Here is a 21,441-nt window from a genome sequence, read left to right on the forward strand (position 1 = left end):
CCTGCATCAGAGTAGATCAAGCCTCTGTTCGATAGTGAAGGTAGCAAATTGGTATCGTTGGTCCATCCCCTTTTCCCCTTCATGCTGATGGACTGCTTGCTGAACAGTTTGCTTTCCCTTTGAAAATGTTGGAGAAAAATCCCATAAGCGATTATGAATTCTGCAGAGCAATAGCTTCCCTTTGGAAAGCAGTTGCACTTTTAAATCAGCAGTCAGGCCACAGCTTGACATGTGCCTTGGAAGCCATTCTTGCTGGGGGTCTGTGCCTGCGGATAAGCTTGAGGAGTAACGGATTGACTGCTGATGGCTGTGAATGCAGTCGGGCATCTCCCTGACATGGTATCCTGCATGTGCAGCTGTGTGAGAGAGAAATGCAGTGACAAATTGATTACCCGAGGGTTATGTTTACATCAAAAAAAAAAAAAAAATTGGGAAAGAACCAGTAGCCAAAATACATTTTAATTTATTAAATTAAACCAGTCCATTTGATAAAATACAAGCTTATTATATTACCAGTTTGTTTACAACTGGGTTGATTTTTTTTTTTTTAAGAAATACAGTGAATTAAGAAGAGAAACTGAATAGACAATTTATCCTTTTTTTCTTTTTTTTTTTTTTTTCTGTTAATAAAGTCCAGGATTTAAATGAACTTAAATTCTTTGAACAAAACTGTTAAAAACATTATAAAGAGACTAAACAAGCAGATTGAATTCTTAGAAACATCTAACATGCAAAACCTGTAGTACAGTTTGAATGTTTCAAATGAATTTTGAGAAAAATGCATCTCCTGAAAAATTATTTTGGCAAGCACTGGTATTACTGTACGTTCCTCTGGGAATTATCAGCAATGCATACGTGTTTGCAGAGTCCCCAGAATTCATTAAATTTGCCTTAAAATTCAGCTAGTAAGAAGGTTAAGAAAAAATTCTCTGGTGTTAAAGTCTATTTCATTACAGATGAATGAATATCTGATCAGTGTTCAAGTCTGAGGATAGTTTCCTTTCATTCTAGGCAACGCATTTGTGTGTTGCAAACACATAAAGTGAAAGTTTTTCAATTTTTTTTTCCCCCAAATATAGTTAGTAAACCCATTAAATAAGCAGTAGACTAATTATATTGCATAAGTCGTTGCGATAGAAACTGTAAACCCACTACAGTCTCAATGAACAAAGGCTAAAAAATGTTTTCTTAAAACACATGTACCTCAGCAAAAGTTAAATGCACACCAATTAAAAAAAATTAGCTTCATAATAATGATACTTAAAATGGCCTATCTTAAAAATGAAGGATGTCTTACATTCTACGTTACATTTTTCTTTAAGAGTTTCTAAATAACATTCGCTTCTGGTTGTTCCTAGCATTAGCATTACCAATATACAGGCAATAATTTAGGAATTTCAAGGCAATATTTTCCACCTTGCATATGCAAAGAGGTAACATTTATTAAAAGTATAAGCATGTCCTTTTCATTAAAGGATCACAAATTGCTTTAGGTAAAATCCATATACAATATTTACACTCACCCTAACAGCTATACAAATTACATAAACATCTTAGACCCTCTGGAGTCTGGTAGGTGCCTAGCTGACTCTGTCCATGCAATCCACTCCCAGCCAGGCTGGTGCATTGCTGTCAGGGCTGTCTCCCAAAGTTGAGGCCCCTCTTGCTCCTGTGTCAGTTTGGAGCAGTTCAGAAGTTCTGGAAGTTCAGACCAGCCTCTTTGATGCTATGGTTTCTGGTGATGTCACTTGAGGTCCTATTTCCAAAACCCTTCAAGAAGCTCAGAAGTCAGCCAGACACTCCCTGTCTTTCACTGGACTACTTAGAGGGTGCTGCTAAATAAGACTCTTTTTGGTTTTAATTATCCATCCCACTTGTGATTGTTTTCCCTCCCACCCCATGTAGTTAAGCGTAGGGATGTTGCCCGTAGTTCTGCCTTTGCTGCCCAAAGTCAATCTCCTAATGTGACGCCAGCTGGCATAGTAATGAACCTGCTCCTGTGAAAAACTAGGTCACTCCTCACAGCGTGTTTTGCCAGTTCTGAACCAAGCGCTTTGCGGTTTGTTGTGTTAACAGAAAGTGTGTGTGCATATCATTAATCACTGGAGCTGTTTTTGATAATACTGGTTCTTTGATCTTAACACTCCTCATGAAAATTGCATAGTGATACTTCTTAACAGAAACACTGCGTTTAAGCTGCCTGGGTGTGAGGAGGGTCCAGGTTCACACGTTGAGGATCCGCGACGGCGCCTGGAAAACAGCAGAAGGGTTGGGGGAGAACCTGGTCTTCACCTCTGGGATCTAGTGGGGTGAGGGGGGAGAGAAACGTTAGTGTGACACAGGGTGTGGCTGTCTGGAGAGTTTGAGGGGTCTGGAGCGTTGTGGCGTTCTCTCTGCTCTCCCCCGTAACATGCCACTACCTGACAAGCATTAGCTCTCGGCTGGGCACACAGGATGATTCAAGGGCAGGTGTGATGCTGCGCCACTGAGGAGGGGCTTTGTTGTAACCCTCCCCTTGGCCCTTGAGGTGTGTGGTGCGATGGGGGACACCCATGGCAGGAGCCAACCTCTGCAAGACAAAAAGCTGCCCTCGTCACAAAGCCCTGCTGGCACATACTCTACAAACATCACAACAAATTCACCGCTGGACTGCTGCTGGATTTAAGCGAGAGGAATTACAGTGGTGTCCATCTGGTCCTTAACCTTCTGGAGAATGCCATCCAGGCTCTGTCAGAATGCTCCACTGCAGTGCTTTATGGGGCCACAGGCTATGTGCGCTGTCAACAGAGGCACAGACCTGGGTGTACCCCAAGGAGAAAAGCTAGTTACTGGCCATGCCAGGCTGTGAAACTGCAAGGACTTTAACAAGGATGTAAACTACTCAGGCTTAGAGGAAAGGTAGAGGTAACAGAGGTTGCTCTCTTTGATGTCTGGAGTCAGAATTCCACTCAATATGTAGATATTGAGGTTGTACTGAAGCATGAAGGACATCTGGATGCTTGTGTCTTCCCTGATGTTTAAAACCTGAGGGATCTGAAGAAAAGGACTGGCTTTAACTGTGCATCCAGCCCAGGACTCTGGGTGAATCTGACTATAAAACGTGAAAGGGTGGAAAGCTTTGCTGGGTGCTGAGTATTTCAATGCACCATCCAAGTAGGAAAAGAAGAGCAAGACCACAGGCAGAGAGAGTACAGGAAAAGCTATTGATCTGTTTGTTGTTGCATTGTTCTGATTTTTCCATTCCCCTGGGGATGGATCTGACACATTGAGGAACAAGAGGAGCATCACAAACAGCCTGTACGCAGAGTAGCTGGGGAGAGCCACCAGTCTGAGTCCTACATGCAGGCTGTCAGGACACAACATAAACCTCCTTCCCATCTGTCCAGCAAAGCCATGGGCTTCAGGCAAGAGGGAAAGTCCAAATGGCTAAGTGTAAACCAGGGAGAATCTGACTTCTCTTTGAACTGGTGACTCCTCAGCACCATCTTCATTCTAGACTACACCTTTCCCACGTTGTCCCAGAAAAAGGGACCTTTGCTTTCATGGTCCAGAGTGCAGTGGCACGTGTTTGTGTCTGAGATTCCAGACTTCTCTTTCCCTTCCTCCAGAACCGGGATAGGGACTCTGAGGGGTTCATCTAGGACCCTCTCATTTGCGTCCTATCTGCCAAGTAGGAAGACGCCGTATTTTGCCCCTCCTGCGTCAAAATAAAAGATTAAATGCAAGGGTCAAAATGCAAGGTTTAAGGGTTAAATAACCTCTATCCTCATTGCTGCACCTCAGAGCAGCCCAGACTATTCAGAGCAAGGAGGAAGTTTTGGTGAGGTTTGCAAATTCTGTTGTGCCTGAGGTCAACTGTCCCACTTTCAGCAGAGCTTGGATATACCCAGCTTGTGCCTGGTTGCAGCAGTGTGTCAGCAATCCTCTGCGGAGGAGGCACTTGACTGTCTGCTGATTAAACACTTCTTCCTCGTCTCCTCCAAGGCAAAGATTTACTTTTTACATGTGGCCCTGGAGTAGCTGCTATTACCTCTAATGGCACAGCATGCTGCGGCTGGGGAATTCAGCCCTGGCCTCATCTCGGCTTTCTGAGTCACTTGGTGCAGCCTGTGAATGGCTTTTGCGGTTGGTTGTGAAGCACCATTCTCTCTGGTGGTCTAATGCAAAAAGCAGCTAAACCTTGACAGTGTGCACCTTCCTTCCTTGTGGGGATGGGGAGGATGTGGGGCCCTGCCAGGGAAAATGCTGAGTACAGAGAGAACGTTTCCTTGTGGGATTTTCAGTAATGTTTAGATGTATTTTGCCAACAAGCAAATAATCTTATGCTGGTATAGAGAGTTGTAGAAACTTGCAGAAAAATCCCAAGGAAGTCTCAGAGGCCCGAGAGCTGTGTGTCTTGGCTGCTTGCCACAGCTATGTCCTCCTTGGTGTTGGTAGCAGGGGCAGCTTCTGCCCTTACCAGCACAGGGGAGTTCTGTCTGGGTGGGTGCTGTTCCTTAGGCTGTGATCTGCAGACATTCCCATGCACACACCTGTGTCCGTGGTTGATGGTAGCTCCAGAGGTTGAATCTCACACTACAGCCCTAATGCCAGTGCACGCTGACTGCTCTGAGTGTGTGCAGAGGGTGTTAAATGCACCTTCCACAGAGAGAGAGAATGACACACGCCTTAGTATGTAAGGTATTCAACTGAGGGAATCGTAAATCTTGGAACTTCCTGACTGACATGCAGTTTAAAATCTTGGTCTTGGGTTGAATTATGGTAAGTTACAGTATGACATTCTCTACCATGTCTCTCTGAAAGCAAGGGATGGCCACATTACCTAGCGGGCAGTGATGAAAGAGTGGTGAATGAGGACAGGGCTTTATTCTTACATGCACCACACCGATAAAGAATGAGTTCCTGGCGCGTACTTTGGGCTTTACTCACATTGACTTTTTTAAAATGTTAATTACCTTAAAATCTGCCTTGTAGCTTGTCTCTTGAACAAAATGGTCTTCTGGGATAATGAAGCCTTGCTTTGTCTTTATAGGCTTGGATGGTTTTGCTCCAGTCCATGGGCGATACTCTTGCCTGAAATGAGATTGTCAAGACAGAAAAACCCATAAAACACAACATACAGGGTACTTTCTGTGCAGAGTCGTTGCAAAGCCAGAAAGGCAAGGCTGGTTACAATCAGCTCATCAGATTGAACTTGTGTAAGGCATACTGAGAACAAAAGAACTGAGCCTAGGGGCCTGCCTCTCTCAGAAAGCACAGGTTGAAAGATGCAACAGGGCATAGGCAGGGCTAACTGACTTAACTCTTCCGTTATTCCTGGCAAAATTGTGCTCTCTCCCAGAGGTGCTTGGTATTTTCCTCCTCTATAAGAAAAAGTCAGGGTGACTTTTTGCTTGATAGCTCATTGACCACTTATAATGTAAAACATTCTCTGGCTCATTGGTCACTTACAATGTAAAACAACTTGGTCTGAGGCTGCAAGTGCCTAGCCTTCATGTGTGTGGAGGGAGGCTGCTGGTGTTCCCTTACTTGGCTTTAGCTTGCCCAACAGCAGGTGCCTTTGCCATTGTGTGCTGTGCTGCGCCTCTGGCAGCTCAGTCTCAAGTGCATCTGAAGGGAGACACCATCTCAGCTGGCAGATGCTTCTGCTGCTGATTTTTCTTCAGATGGGGGCAAGTGCTTTGACTTTGCATGATGATGTCTGGGAAAGGTGGCACCTGGCTGACCTATTCTTGGAGCAGTGACATCTGAGAAATGAGTGCGGAGACTACACTGAGGAAGGGGCAGCACATGTTTCAGGAGCACTGAAGAGCAGCGTGGCAAGGTCTGGCTTAGCTTGGCTGCCCCCTCCCTTCTGCAGCCTTCCCTCTGCTTCTCTCTACCTCTTGTCACAAACAGGCTTTGCTAATGCTCTCTCCATTAGGACTTTCTGGATGCTGCAGTAGCAACCAGCTGAGCTGGCGTGTCTGCTCTCAGGAGAAGACAGAAGTCTGCTCTCTGTGTATGTAACTCTGGCAACCAATTCAGGCAGCTTCTGTAGCAAAAGTAGAGGCGACTACCCAAGATGTCACAATTTTATGTTTATACCCTGGCATACTTAAATAATAAATGCGTTCTACTAGCTGCTTGTACACAGGATGAAGGGCTAAGACTGAGTCCTGAGCCACGTCCAGGCTACGGAATTAGGCTGTGTTTTAATGTGCTGAGCTCAGCTTTGATTGCAGCCTTTCCAATTCTCGTTTTTCCCAAGCATGTTATTTGCTATTTTGATAGTAGCTCCAAATTCCTCTTTTAAAAATCTAATTTAAAGTATGGAAGTGCAGAGTATTATTTTAGAATGTATAGTTTGGTCTTGATCCTTTTAATATATTACCAAAATATCCACTGCCTGGTTTATGCTTGATTTCTTAACAGAGACTCAGCCTTAAAATGCCACCTCTTTTCTTGGTTGTTTTGTAGACACAGGGTACAGTCCTGGACTGTATCTAAGCCAGTGAGAAACCAGCATGCTAACACAATTCCAAAAAATTAAGTAACTGTTTCTTGTCCGAGTTAGCTGCCAGCACTGGCCTCCTGTCAGGACAGATGAGTATGGGTGCAGGCACAAGGAAAGGGGCAGGAGCCCGCAGCCAGGGCTGACAGTAGTTTGTCAGTTTGAGTGAAGGTGGAGTGAGTTCTTAAATCCACGTAGTTACTAATGGATACTGCTCTGTGGAAGAGCTTCCTTCCTGCTGTCAGAAAGCAAAACCAGGCCCCTGTCAGGGCTGTCTATGTGCACTGCAAATCTTGTCTATAATCGGTTTGCTCTTGCTGTTCTGAGCCGCTACCTCCCGCCTTCTCTGTGTCTTGCTGTTCAAGCTTGCTCAGACAGCAGGTAAGTGCCTGTGCAGCTCTTCTGGTGCTGCTGGTGCAGTTCCTGCTGCTTTCACACCTCAGGATAAGGAAGCACCTTTGCAGAAATGTGATTTTGGCCAAGCGCTGCCACAAGAAGACATTTGGCAGGGAATCCCAGATGCCTGTGAATGCAGAATTAAATCTGAGCTCTGCTCTGCTGCGCAGCCAAAGGGAGGACACAGAGCTACTGGGCAAAATATCAGCAAAATGGTACAAAACCATCAATTACATCCCAGTAGTTTCCAGGAACTGGAACCTGCTACCCCACATAAAGCCAGATTGCATCAAGAGTGCTGGTGGCATTGATTCCCAACCATTCACCCTCGTGCCAGCTGGTCTCCCCACTGCATTACGCTGCAATGGAGTGTGTCCCCAGCTTTCAATGAATGACTGTGCTGCCTGTCTCTGCAGTCAGCTCCGTCTTGCTGCTTTGTAGCAGATCATTTGCTGATTTGGCAGGCCCCCAAACACAGCCCTTTTGGATCACAGGACCCTCATTTTGGCTGGGAGCCAAACCGTTCTCTCAGCCTGGATAGCCAAAACTATTTTCAAAGCACCTACATGCAATGAGGAAATGCTCTCCCTTCACCCATGGAAAGAGAAATGTGAGGGCAGATACAGTCACAGCTCAGACCCACAACAGCATTTCTTATTTGGAATTGGGATTTCCCCATGGAGGAAGCCTGGACTCTGAGCCACAGGGAAGGGCTAGGCAAAACACAGACAACTTATCCCCTCTGGGAGCTGGGGCACCTGAAACAAAATGAGAAATGAAAATTATAACCTTTGATCCAGAAAGTACAGCTAACTAAATTTGCTCTGCCTTTCAGCTTGCAGGACACATCACCCATCTCCAGCTGTATAGCCAAAAGTCAGAAGGAGCATGAGCATAAATACTAGTTTGGTGACTTGATAGTCTTGGAGTCATAAGTGGAGACAAAACGCATGAGCTACTCTGAGCATGGGGAAGAGGAACTACCTGTTTTTAATGTCACTTAGTTTAAGATGTGAAGTGCCACGATTTACCAACTGTCTTCCAGGTGCAACATTTGCTCCCTGTGCTAGAGGAAGTCAAGGTGTCAGGTCCAGTTCAGCCAGCGCATGCCTCTCCCTCTCTCCCCTGTTCATCACCATGGGTGGTGTCTCCTCCAAGACCACACAAGCAGCAGTTATTAGCAAGAGAACACCGTGGTGGGAGAGGAAATTACAGAAACGGCATGGAGAAGGAGAGCGCCCTGTGTGGTGTGACATCCAGCTGCCGCTGGGGATGAACACGAAACAATATGTTGCTGCTGCAGACAGTCATCTTCATCCTTCCTGCTGTACCCCTCCTCCTCCTCGTGTCCCTAGACAGTAGCAATTGCCAGGTTACTTCGGGCCTGCAAGGACCTGCAGTGGAGGGGAAATAACCTCCAGGTCTGTAACTCAGTGTCCAGGCTCTCTTTAGATTCTCTTTGGTTCTCCATTGTTACAACCTAGAGGTGAGATGATCTCCATAAATAGAAGTGACCCAGTGGTACTAAAGTACTAAAGCACTGAAGCTGTGAAAGAAAAAGGCCTCCTGAGTTGTACACAGGCTTTAAAATAGTAGAGACCAAAAGGGAAGGGCTGCTTTTTGTGTACTGCTGTTTCTTTACATCTGACTCTCTCTAGGAAGGAATAAGCAGCTTTTTGCAGGTGGTTGCCCGTTACTCAGTAGAACTGCTTTGATTGCATAAATCACTGCTTTGTCGATTGTTTCTTTGCCCCTTCTCATAACTGGTTAATAGGGTCCAGGGAATAGTGTTTCTTTTGTAATACGTCAGGATGTGTCTGGAGGGGAAGGTTTGGATCAATGCAGTGCAAGAACGAGATGCGCTAGTGCCCTGCTGGCACAGTCTGACCCCCCAGTGGTGATGGGAAAGTGAGCAAGTGGCAGTACAGCTTATGTATATGCTAGAAACAAACAAAAAAAAGCACTGGACTATTAATTACCGGGGGGTTACTATGAAACCCGGCTTTAAAGAGAGCTGTTTCAGTGAGCTGGTGGTTGTGTGCCATCTCCCTCCCTGGGTGAGCAGGACCGCCCGTACCAGGGCCTACACAGGAGGTCAGGCAGGGGGATGCTCTCACTGTGATTCACCGTGTGGCCTCACAGAAGTCAGAGCATGATTTGGGAATGATGGATTCAAGATTGGTCCTTCTGTTCCTTCCAAACACAGTGCACTGCTGTTGCAGCTCAAGCTGTTGGGTGCTGCGAGCCACACGGCTGCCAGCCCAAGTGCTGCCTCCAGCTCTTCCCCTGTTCCATGTACTCCACAAATGTTTTCTGGCTTGCAGAGAAAACTGCCTGTGAAATCTTTTTTATTTCACTGACCTAGTGAAAGTCTAACCTAGAAAGCTTTCTCATTTCACCAAAATGGAAGGCAGTTCTGTTGGGCATGGAGAGGCAGAGGGAGGAAACACCAACTGTGCTGTTTGCAATGCTGGGGCTGCCATTTCCAGCCAGATACCTTCAATGTTTATAATATTCCTTTGCCCCAGTGATGACACCAATGCCATCAATAGTTGTCATTTTCGTACCTCGTTGTTACATCATGGTTTGCTTCATATGATTATCAGTGGCATTCTGAGCCACTGCATCACAGTCCCATTTCTCATTTAAGAAATGGAGAAAAAGGCTCATTCTGTATAGCTGAACTTAACTCTGAGCTATACTGCCTGAGCTAGTCTGCATTTATTCTTCCACCACCCTCTTCCTTCTCATACCCAGCACAGCAGTGAGAATTAAACAGCATGATGAACATTCATCCTATTTTCTCTTCAGACGGAAAGTTGTGTGCACAGCTTGGGCATTTTATTAGTACACACTACTCCGGATGTCTGTTGGGGAAGCCAGGTGTGCAAGGGGTTCAGGCAGGAGGTGTAGGGTGTGAAATGTCTCTCTGCTTGCAATGCAGCTCCTTGCAGGCTCCTGGCATGGCCATGTAGCCGCCCCTTCAGGTGGGACAGTTCTGTGTTGCTCAGGCAGAGCTGGGCAGCCAGCGGTGCTCTCCCAGAGGACAGGCTGGGTCCGCTGCCCACGCAGACTTACACTAACCAGGGTGCTGGGACATCTCCTGGTCAATGGAGGACCGCAAATGTTCTGAGTCATGGACGCAGCGGTGAGAGCTCTGCATGATGGGCAAAGCCAGGAGCCCTCCTGGATGATGGAGCCATTAAGCTGATTTTCCTCTGAGCTATGTCACACACCGGTGAGGTGCTGGAGGCCCTTCCAAGCCTTGGACACGGGAGCAGATTGTGCCCATTCTCCTATCCAGCCAAAGAGCACAGTGCAAGGACAGAAATGGGGGAAAGGCTGATGGAGGGGAAAAACTAGAGGGGTAGAGGAAAGACATAGCAGAGGGGTAGAGAGACCAGCACAGAGGGATTGCAGAGGAGGAAAACAGAAGATGCCTGGCTGCTTCCTGACTCAGTTCTCACCTGTAGCAAGGTCAGGCAGTACCTGGAGCTGCTCATAACTCACAGGAAAGAAGCAACAGCAAAAGTCTGGACTGAAAGGCCAGGGAAGAAAAGCCTTAAGCCTCAAACTGTTCTCTTAGGATGAGTTTTGGGGGCTTGCTCTGCTCACAGACAGATCCCTGAGGAGGAAGCACTTACAGTGATGTGATAGCACAGGCAACTGCTTCTCTCTTATCGGAGCAGCGTGAATGGGGGTTTGTGGGCAGGTCTTAGGATCTTGACTTCTGTCATTACCCCGGTTCCCATTCTTTTCACTTTTCTTCCAATGTAAGTCTGTGTGTACTCCGAGTGGAGGATATTCCTCCAACCTTTATGCAACAGCTTTGAATCTTCCCCATTTCAGTTCTGCAGTGTACTTTGCACAACAGACACCCTCTCTTGAGCTATTCTTCCCAGCCCCCCTCGCTCTCTCCTCCCATGGCTCTGTCCCCCTCCAAGTCCTCCCTTCCCCTGGCCAAGCTATGCAGCACACATTGAGTCTCTCTGGATCCATCCCAATGCCTGCACCAAGCAAGCTTACTTCTTAAATACCATCAAAATCAAGGGCTTCAGTATTAATTTCCTCAAGCACCAAGACACTTAAGAATGTAAAGATACAGTAAGCCTTGGTTATAAAAGCTTTACTCCTATTATTAAGGACAAGCATGCATTTAAATATCTTGCTGGATCAAGGATGGAGCTCCTCATACACAGTACTATTAACCCTGCCAGCTCAGGTGTGTGTCGTGATCCCATACATTGCTGAACATGAGTGCGGGTTTTTTTTCCTGTTTTCTTCCACACAGCTGAAATAAGATGCTCTTCAACATGAAGCAGTCACCACAGTTCACCTTGCCTTTCTGCACAAGCAGTATTTGAAGGTGGGTGAATAGTACAGACAGCCGAGTAACATGCTCTGTGACTGCACCCATAGTTATGTGCAAAATGGTCATTCCCCTTCATCCTGCGCTATCTCCCGCGGTGGGGAGGATGTCTGCTCCACGGTCACAGTGCAACCACTGGCACACGCTAAATACTCATGCAAGAAGGTGGGAGTTCAGTTTGCTGAGGAATCTTCCACCCTGCTATTTGCAAAATCATTAGCAATGGCACATCAGGTCCTTTTCCCTTAATGACCCAGCTCTCTACACGTTTTCTTTTTCTCAAAACAAAATTGCCCACTCTGGGTGAGCAGGAAACCCTGCTAATCTCAAGGTCCCCAGTTTGGTCTGCTTTACTGCTGTGCCTCCCACCTATGAATAAGTCATCTGCTCTTGACTCTCACACCTGCTCAAAACACCTATAGTGCAGAAACACCAACCTCAGACATCAGGCTCTGCTCGGGGCTGGCATTGTGCGTGTGTGCAGAAATTCAGTCATCCTCCCCCTTCCCTAAGTGCTAATACAAGCAAAGCTGATGGATGGGGGAAGAAGAGGCAAAACAATCACTCACAGCTCCGATGCAACATTTTCACTTACACATTTGAAGTGCTTTCAAAAGCTGGCAGGTTACTGGAGGGGAAACTGAGGTCTGAACTGACTTAAAGAAGTACAGCTGAGCCTTGAACAGGGTTCTCCTCCCAGCAAAACCAGCCCCGGCAGAGAGGTTGTGCCTTCATCCCCATTGCCTTCTAACGAGGTAAGATGACATCCAGAGAACAGAGCCAGCTGAACGTACCTGCTGACAGCACCGGCTTCTCTCATCCGCTGTAGAAGGGAGCTAAGGAAAGCACTTACATATTCCTAAAATATCTGCTAAATGCAATCAAGAACTAGTACTACAATAATTAATTGTGTGCAAAGCCAGAAGTACAGAGCATCTGCAACTTATTGCTGAAAGGAAGAAGCCACTTCCAAGATCCAGAAGGACAAACCCTTAGGAAGGTGCAGAGGGGGCCCCTCCGCACTTTCTTCCACCTCCTCCAGCATCAGTAAGGTGTCCTCTACTGCAACTCTCTGCAGCAGTCCCTGGGATCTTTTCACAGTTGGAGCACATCCCATTTTAACCTCTCAAGTGCAGCTTGTATCGATCTGCCTCGGCCTCTGTGCCTGAGCTCCCCCCATGTAGGCCTGTTGGGGTCTGACTTCATTCAGACCCTGCAACTCCAGCCAAAATCCAGGTACCAGAGACAGAAGCTGCCCCAAAGATGTGGGGACACAGGGCAATAGTTTGGAGGGAGCTGTGCTGTCCTTTCACCCTTTATATAGAATTATTATTTCAAAATTAAAAACATCTTTGCTTCCTCAGGGTACAGGTATTCTTCCAACACCCCCTCCACCTTTATCTTTCTTCAGGCTACAGACGGCTCCCCCAGAAGTCACTAGGAATGGGTCTTTTTGTCTTGGTCACTGATCCCGGGTGTGGGTTTATTTTGTTCTGGCAAATGCCACGTCAGGCTGACTGACTACACCATGCACACCCAGTTTTGTATGCAGATGAGTTTTCTTCTGTGCTTAAAAGAGTGCAGAGAGAAAGATGTAGCAGCAACTTGCAGAATGAAGTCTCATGGGAGCAATGCACCGATGCACAAAAGCACAACAAAAGGTGCTGAACATTATAGGGGACTCACTGCTACACTTGGGTGTTCCACAAAAACAAACATTCAATAAGCTATTGTAGAACTGTCAAAATCCCCGAGTTAAAAAGAGATAAACCAACTACAAAACCCAAAAAACCCCCAACACCTTCCAGAACTAAGAAAACCACCACTGCCACTAGCAGCTTGGAGCGGACCATGCATCAGCGCTAACTTTTCTGCACTGTCCTGTTCAAGCCAGTGTTACCCTCCCTTCAGATCTTTTCTCTACAACATTAAGGAAGCCCAGGCAGCTGCTGAGACCTGACAAAGTTGCAAAATGCAGCTGGAGGCTGCTGGCTGGTAGCACCCACACTGCGGGGGCCGATCCTGCCGGCCGTGCACGCTTGACCCGGCGGGGCGCGGAGCCGGCCGCACCACCGGCACCACATGGCTCTCAAATGGCCCATTTCTTCGGGGAGCAGATGCAGCTCCCACACGTAGAGCCGCTCAATCCCATGGGAGGCCCACGATCCTCAGGGCCACTCAACCCACTCACGGGGCTGAGCCGTAGGGAAGGGCTGATCCTCCTGTAACAGCAGAAAAGGAGGAATCTCCCCAGGGTTCTCCCTTGAAACATAATGAAGGTCTGACCAAAAACACGTGTCTTCCACACCGTTGCTTCTCTCCGACCTACCTGCAGTAGTCCCTGCCCGCATGGCTCTGCACAGGACACCCTCTTCCTTCTCCCAACCCCCCTAAAAGCATTCTGTAGTTCACACCCAACCTCCTCCTGAGGGCCCAGCACCCTCCAGCTGCCCCCAGTAACAGAACCCCCCTTTGCTTTGCCTCTACTACAGCTGATCTGCCTTTCCTGCCTCCTCACCTGTGGGTGGGTGCAGCCCACAAGAAGCAGGGCAGGTCCTGCCTGCCAGAGGGTACTGGAACTGAGGGGCCACCAAGGGACAGCTTAATGTCCAGGGAGGGTCTTTTTCTCCCGTTAGGAAGATGAAGAACATTAATACTGAATGGTGCTGTTTGGCTGCTGCCTGAAGAGGAGATAAATGTCTGCAGACTGCAGTGCTGCCTTTGGAAAACAGTAAGGTAAGAGGAAAGCAGGACTGAACTGCAGCCCTGTTAGTGGAAATCCCGCTGTGGGTGCTCAGCTCGCAGAGGGGGGGGTTGCTGTGGATTGTCCCTTCCCTGCCTCACACCAGTGGATCACTCTTGGGGCTTTGGTGGGGCCAAAGCTACCAAACACAAACCCAGTGCCCCAGGCATAACTGAAATGAGAGTGAGTGACTCTGCCAAGTACCAGCCACTCCACCCCTGCTTAGTCTTTATTTGTAAAAAAAAAAAAAAAAAAAAAAAAAAAGAACAAATCCAAATAGACTCTTGCAGACTGTGAAGCTATTGTGGACTCTCCTCCTGCTGCTTGTTGTGACTCCTGTGACTTTTCTAGGGCACATTCAGTGGTATGGGGATTTCTTAAATTTGCAGTGTTGTACTGGGTGATAATTCAAAGAAACTGTGGGAACTACTGGAATAAGACAAAGGTGGTCTGACTTCTATTGCCCTGTCTGCATTAGTTGTTCTGTATAGCCTTCAAACAACTTAAAGGTGTTATGTGAGAACTCTGTCCTGGGGTGGCTGCCCCGGCTTGTCCTCTGTCCTCGTCCTGCATGAATCCTCCTGTCAGCTCTGAGGAGTTCCCTGACTACCCTGAGGTCTTACTTTTTCTAAAACTTGATTTGATTTGCATGTTGGTATCTCACCACAGCCAGTGCTCTGTCCTGTGATCTGCAGATTTTTTGCTCTTTCACGACAGTATTAGTAGCCCTGTGTAAGAACAGATGAGTCAGAGGGCAGCAAGGTGTGAGAAGTGACTCTTTGCTGAGAGTTGGAACAGCTGTAGGGAAGCTGCAGCTCTAGTGCAGGCGAATGTGCCCTTCCTCTGGGGTCGGGCTCAAGAGGTGCGGGAGGCTTTAACAGCAATATGGAGATGGATGTGCCTCTGAAAGATGAACACTGCTAGTCTTGTTTAGGCAGGTTTCTCTGTTGAAGTAATTCCTGCGCTCCTAGGAAATTTAAAAGTGCTTTTCTTTCACTCTGTGATTGTCCTGTGAGATGTGGCAAAGGATAAGATGGCACAAAAATTCAGACACTGCAGTTATCCCTTCCAGAGTACTAGTACCAGGGCAGCTGTCTGAGTGGGATAGAGTGGGATAAGCAATACACTCTCTCACACAGGGCTGTAATCCTTCCCAGGGCCCCCAGTGTGTTTGTCTTAAAAGCGCTTGCGATAAATAATCTAATGAACTGCAATTATGAAAAGAAATGTCTCCCAGGTACAAAATAGATAGTAAGTGTCTAAATACTTGGGATTCTATCGGAATAAAAATAATTGCTCTATTAATATACCTCATAGGTATATTAAAACCTGCCAAACACCATTCTGAGGGAGCATGTGGTCGCATGGTGAAGCGGCACAGCGCTCAGCAGCAGCCCTGCAGGAGCTGAAATCCCCTCTCCTCCCACGGAAGGAGAACAGGGGCTGAATTTCGGCGCGTCCTGCCTGACTGCTTCTTCCAGAAAATGGGTGTCTGCAGCGGTCCTGCTGATCACAGGGAAAGGAAGGCATCAACAACATAGAAGTCACTTAATCGTTTTTAAAAGCTCTTTGGGAAAGGTGCTGTGTGACGGTTTCCCCCATTGCCCACACTGGCATCGCCTGTGTCCGCGCTGACTAATCTCCGGGGCGGCACTCCGGCGCGGCGCGGACGCGGCGTTCCGGGGGGCTCAAAGGGAAAAACCCGGTGTCGGGGGGGCGCGGGTGCCGGCAGCGGGGGGATCGCGGCGCGGGGGTCCCGGCCCGGCGCTCCCCCGCTCTGCCCACGGCGGGGAGGCGGGCGGCTGGGCGGCCCCGCGGGCGCGTACCGGGGCGGGCTCCGCCGCAGGGGCTCTAGGGGAGGCGCGGGCCGGGCTCCGCACCCGCCAGGGAAGCAAGCGGCGCTTTTAAGGACCGCACCTCCAGAAGCCAACGCGGCTCCGGCGACAGGTCGAGCCCGCGGCCCCCGCGCCCCCCCTCCGTTACAGCTCCTCCCCGCCCCCCGGCGCGGCCGCTCGCCGGCATCCCCGCCCCGCGCTGCGGAGGAGCGTCCCCCGCCCGCGGCAGGAGCCCCCCCCGGGGCTCGGGGCGGGGAGCGGGGCGGTCGCCGGGGCCCGGTTACCTGTAGGAGGTGGTGTGGCCGCCGTCCGCCTGCGAGCGCGGCCGGAGCTGCTCGGGGCCGCCGCAGCCGTCGGCCGCCGGCCTCCCGCCGCCGCCGGGCAGGGCGCAGGCGGCGCGGCCCGGGGCGGGCTGGGGGGCGGCCCCGTCCCTCCCGCCGCCGCCGCCGCTGCTGGCGCTGACCCAGGGGAAGGCGTCCCGCCGCGGGAGGGGCCACGCTCTGAAGTCCCGCCGGTACTGGGTCTCCGCCGCGAAGGGCTCCCCGGCGGCCGCCGCCCGGCTCTTCCCGCGGCCGCCCGGCTTCCCGGCGGCGGGGCCGGGGGGGTCCCGCGGGCGCGGGGCCGGGGCGGGCGGGCGGGCGCTGCCCCGCGGGGGGGGTCCGCCGCGCTGGGCCGCCCCGTCCTCCTGCTCCTCGATGTCCGAGTAGTTGTGGATGGTGAGCGGCACGGAGAGGTCGGACTTGTCCAGCTGGCTCCAGAAGCGGGCCAGGCAGCACACCCGGCTGATGCAGGGCCAGGCCATGGCCGCAGCCCCCCGCCTCGCCCGCAGCGGCGCCCGCGGCTCCGGCGCCCGCAGCCGGCCGCGCACCCGGCTTCAGCCCTCATCGGCGGCAGCCCCTCCTCCCGCCGCCCCCTTCCCCCGGCGATGACACCCCCTCGCCGGGATTACGGCCCGCGCACGTGACCCGGGCCGCCGCGGGAGCTCCGTGCGGCTCCGGGGCGGGGGGAAGCGGCCGAGAGCGGACCCGCGCCGGGCTGCGCCCCCAGGCCCCCGCCGGGGGCTGCTCCCGCCCCGCCGGGCCCCTCCGCCTTGGCGGGGCTGGGGGCCCTCGGGGGGTACCGGCTCCCCCCTCTTCCTGCGCCTTCGAGGCTGGATGTGGGGGTTATGCGTTAGCATCCTCTCTCCGCTGCCGGGAAGCTCCGTACCTTACCCGGCCACAGGCATCCGCCGAGCGAGGAGTGTTGCTGAACGATAATTTCTAACTTGCTTAATTATAATCTCAAGTCAGCCGTAATCATTTATCATTAGAGAAAGCATTTGTATACGAAAACTGATGTTTATAAAGTAAGTGATCTGGATGAGAAATAGCAGCTTTGCGATCCAGTTTCCAGTAGCTGTCTACAAAAAAACATCTCTCTTAACACCCCCCTCCTCCGTTTACATTAACAGTTTAACCACTTCACTTTGAAAGTGCTACCTATTGACCAAAATCCAGTCGGCTATTATATATCTCAATATATGGTCCACATCGTTTACTGTTCTCCAGAGACTGGAAATTACAGTTTAGCTTTTGTACATTCGGGTTCAAAACCAAACGGCCCTGGCACAAACCACCGAAGCTGCCAGAATTATATCGGGGATAAGTCTGGCTTTGAAATTTGACATCTTATGTAATAAGTGGCTACAAGCCATAATGCTCCTCCACAATTCCCCATTCAGTGGGTTATTACAGAGGAAGCTCAATCTCCCAACGGGTCACTGAATTATGAAATGTAAGGCTGTATAAGTGAAGAATGTAGATCAACTGAGACGCCATCATCTATTGAAAAGGCTAACTAGGCAGGTACTTCATCTTAGAATGTAATAATCTAGTTACAGGTGGTTATCTGATAAGATCTAATAAGAAATTAATTATGCAGTGGAACTCAAAGATTTGCTGCTTAATTTCAGCTGAGCAGTTTGTATCTGTAGCATATTAATACCTCAGCCCTCAGTCTAGATTTGCACCTGCTTCTGGCGGGGAGGAGGGCTAGAAATGTGGATATGGACTGAGGCAGAACCTCTCCGCGAGTGTTTGGCCTCTCTTTGAAACACAGTTACCAAGGGATAGGAAGTAAGTCCTTTGCTGATGATCCTGTTGTCCTAAACGCCTGATCTGGCACTTGCTGGTTTGGATTTCACACCCCTCCCTCCCACGAGTCAGGGCAAGGAGACTTAGAAATTTCAGGTAACAACATTTTGGTCTCACACAGAAGTCTTGACACAGTATCATATAGGATATTGAATCTGCATTTCATTTGTTGCCTGAAAAACCCACAAAAGTAATTTTACTTTTAGGAGTATGCAGGGAGGTAATTCTTAATTTTCTGCTGCTCTTTTATTCTAGAACCACTCTGCTCTATGCAGTAATTTTTAAAAATAAATCAGATTTGGGTGAAATGTCCAACACTTTATCCTGGTAAAGAGAAATGGAATTTATGGTCATGGGAGAAAAACAGAACATCCGCTTTATCATCTGTTATCACTGGCACAGTACAAATGATGCTCTGATCCTTGTTCCTAGGCCTGACTTAGCAAAATACATTGGAGAATAAATCGGATGTCTCTGCTCTCCCTGTGCCTGCCGCTTCCTAGTACTGAGTTCAGCTCTGGCACTGTGCATCTCAGAGCCCACCTACAGCATCAGGGAGCGCTTTGAGCAGCTGCTCGTCAGAGCTTGTAGGATGAAATTGGCACAAAGGCTATCTCAGACGGAGAAACCAGAAGAAGCTGGATGAGATTAAAAAGTTGTCTGCATTTAGAAGAGATTTATCATGATTAAAAGCGGGGGGTGGGGGGGTGGAATACTGCAACAGAAAGACAAAGGAAAACCATCAAATCAGAAAGCAAAACAGCTGTTGCTGCCAGGAATGGGGGCTGAAAGCTCAAAGCCACTGTTCTAATACTACAAATGAAATTTCAATAGAGCAGATCACTACGCTGAAGCAAAATATTCCTGAAACATGGCAAGGCCACAGCAGACTTTCTTAAAGTCATTGAAAAAGGATGAAGGCTTGTGTCTCTACATGATTAACCATGACTTTATACTTACTGCTATTTTCCTATGCGAACACTAGCTGCTGCCTCTGCCAAGCATGTACATAATTACCACATTGTACTTTTATTCACAATAATAAGCTCTTTGAAAACGAGGAAAAAAAAGCCTTTCCATGTGGTTAGTTTTGTTTTAGGTGGTTGGTTATTTTTGTTGTTTTTTTCTGGGGTTGGGGGCTTTGTTTTTTCATTCTTCTAGTTTCTTTGCCATTCAAAGATGTGACACAATACTAAGCTATTGGCATATACTGATGCCACATTTTTCAAGGAGGGCATTTGCTTGCCAGAAAGTTATCTTACTCGCTCTGGTGAGCTGTCATAACTCCGGGCCATTCCTTGTCTGACTTTCCTATTGCAGTTTGAAAGTCACTTTGGACCAGAGAAGATAGTTTACCTCTGGCAGACAATGCTGCATGAAGGCTCAGGTGCAAAAATGACATGAAACCCACTGCTTGGCCACATGAATGTTTTTGTAAACCTTAATATGTTAAATACCTCTAGGGTTTCTGTAAATGAGGAAGATTTGGATACTGAAGTCTTTAGAAGGGTCAATGTGGCTAGGCCTAAAGTTAAGGTGAAGCTTAAGCTTGAGAGCCTCAAACCACACCCACTGTCTGAAAAGAAAGTGACTTTCAAACCTCTCTGGCAGTTCCAGATGGTTTTTCAGGAGCTTTGAGTCTCTCCAACTCTGAGAATCCAGTGGAAGTGCAGGTATCTGAAGGGTCAGCCTGAAAGTGTCACAGCGCTCATCTGCACTCCTGCAAGCTGAAGGGCTACAGTGATACCAGGCTGCCTCACCAGCTCTAACAGACCACCAGCAAGGCTCCAGGCTCTGCAAGTGATACAGGGGCATCACCTTCAAACTTTGAGGTAGGCACCGGCTACTATGGTGAAGAACTTCATTGAAACCTTGGCTTATTCTTCTAGACCTGTAAAATATGTCCTTCAGGGTTTATACACTGTTATTTCCTGCAATATTACACCCTGCTGTTTTCAGCCAGGTTCTCTAAAAACCCTTAGAAAATACGTAAGTGTTGGAGAGACTACATAAGTTGTTGAGTGCACAAGAGGTAATGCAAGGAAGGGGGGAAAAAGTGGACAAAGACAATAGGTTAAATAGGTGAAAAAACAACGTGCAAAACATTGTGAGCTGTGACTTTTGAGCTTCTTTGGCATGAAATACTCCCTTATGACCAGCCCGTTCAGTGGCCATCTTCGTTTGCTGCCGGCTTCTCCCTGCCTCGGCGTCTCCCCGTCTTTGGCTGCCCTCTGCTGCAGGCAGGGCTGCACTGTGCCTGCAGCCCTACACACCCGGTCCCGGCGTCCGAGAAGGAAGCAGGAAAGGAGAAGTGGTCTCAGATTAGAAAGCCAGAAAGCTTCTGCAGCAGAGCAAAGGAATATTAGATACTCCCACTCATCCATGTTTTAAGTGTTTAAGACGACAGGCTCTTAAAGGAACAAAGTCTCAAGTGTCTGATTTTTCCAAGGGAGAAAAATTTAGACTCGAGTACTGGCCTGTGGCAATAAGGGAGTTTACAGTGATTTTGTACTCACATAATTTATTACAACGGGTGCCATTTAGCATTATGCATTCTTCATCCCTACAGGAAATGTATTTTCTGTAAAGTTAAAAGGCACAGGTTGCTTCTTACAGATGCACCATGTTCTTTAGCCAGTCACTCCATCTGGAATGACTAATTCAGCCTCCAGGGAAAAGTTAAGGGTTTGAACCCACCAACTCACATCTGGGCAGACACCTCAGCCCTTTGCAGGGGGCTGTGTAGTCATACTTGCAGGACAGGCAGAGTAGCAGCATACCCAAAATCCCACTTTTGTTTTTATTTGTATTAACAGGAACATTGGTCACAGTACTACCCTCAGGTTTACTTTAGCAGTTACTCCTGGTTGCAGTGTTGCTGATCTCGGGCACCTCATCTATTTTTACTGAAGGTGCTAATTTCTCTAGAACTGGCACATTCCAAACCAAATGTTACTGCTCAAAAATTCTCAAAAAACCCTTAAAGGACACTAGCAATACAGCTCAACTTTAAAATCACAGTATAAGTCATTCTTTCACTGCACATAGTCATGAAAGAGAAAAAGCTGTCACTGTAGTAAATTCTAACAAGATGTGACAGAATCTAGTGATAGAACTGAGAAACATAGGTTGAATAAGCCAGAGCTGATGAATAAAGCTGGACCATTAACCAATACATAAGCTTTGGCAAACAATCCAGTATTGCTTCATGTATTTTAAGTTTAAGATCAAAAGAGATCATTGGCTTAGTTCATCCGATATTTTCAATGCATGCCTTCTAGGCAAGCACCTAGTGTTGTCTGGTGGACATTAGGCAGATGCATGATCTATTTAACTTCCTCAGTTTTAAAAATGTTTATCTTCCTAAGTATTAACCATTTGTACCCTTTTTTGCAGTTTTTTGAGCAGCTTTTGGTCACTTCATTGGAAAGCATGTTTTTTTATTCCTCCTTTAAAAAACATAATGCAGACTG

At 48.3% G+C, this 21,441-nt stretch overlaps 1 protein-coding gene across 2 annotated transcripts; it reads right to left on the reverse strand.

The window, feature by feature from the left end:
- Nucleotides 1–400: 400 nt before the first annotated feature.
- Nucleotides 401–16,751, reverse strand: MAP6D1 (MAP6 domain containing 1). Of its 2 annotated transcripts, none has more exons than XM_074911941.1 (3): nucleotides 16,121–16,751; nucleotides 4,956–5,073; nucleotides 401–2,250 (listed from the first exon to the last, which is right to left on the reverse strand). In XM_074911941.1, exons 1-3 carry the CDS (start codon nucleotides 16,636–16,638, stop codon nucleotides 2,224–2,226), a joined length of 663 nt encoding a protein of 220 aa, XP_074768042.1. In that variant the 5' UTR covers nucleotides 16,639–16,751; the 3' UTR covers nucleotides 401–2,223. The 2 variants fall into 2 exon arrangements, with proteins under 2 accessions (XP_074768042.1, XP_074768041.1); XM_074911940.1 differs by having other exon boundaries at nucleotides 403–2,301.
- Between the last annotated feature and the right edge of the window lie 4,690 nt (nucleotides 16,752–21,441).

The sequence above is a fragment of the Athene noctua genome, chromosome 8, assembly GCF_965140245.1.
Source record: "Athene noctua chromosome 8, bAthNoc1.hap1.1, whole genome shotgun sequence".
Classification (NCBI taxonomy): domain Eukaryota; kingdom Metazoa; phylum Chordata; class Aves; order Strigiformes; family Strigidae; genus Athene; species Athene noctua.

What these genes read in the sequence shown, in the direction of transcription:
- MAP6D1 (XM_074911940.1), bottom strand. Translation starts at nt 16,638, where the DNA reads ATGGCCTGGCCCTGCATCAGCCGGGTGTGCTGCCTGGCCCGCTTCTGG. An exon ending in GGCCACACCACCTCCTACAG is followed by an intron (nt 5,074 to 16,120) that starts GTAACCGGGCCC and finishes ATCTCATTTCAG; the next exon opens with GCAAGAGTATCGCCCATGGA. An exon ending in GCTACAAGGCAGATTTTAAG is followed by an intron (nt 2,302 to 4,955) that starts GTAATTAACATT and finishes TCACCCCACTAG; the next exon opens with ATCCCAGAGGTGAAGACCAG.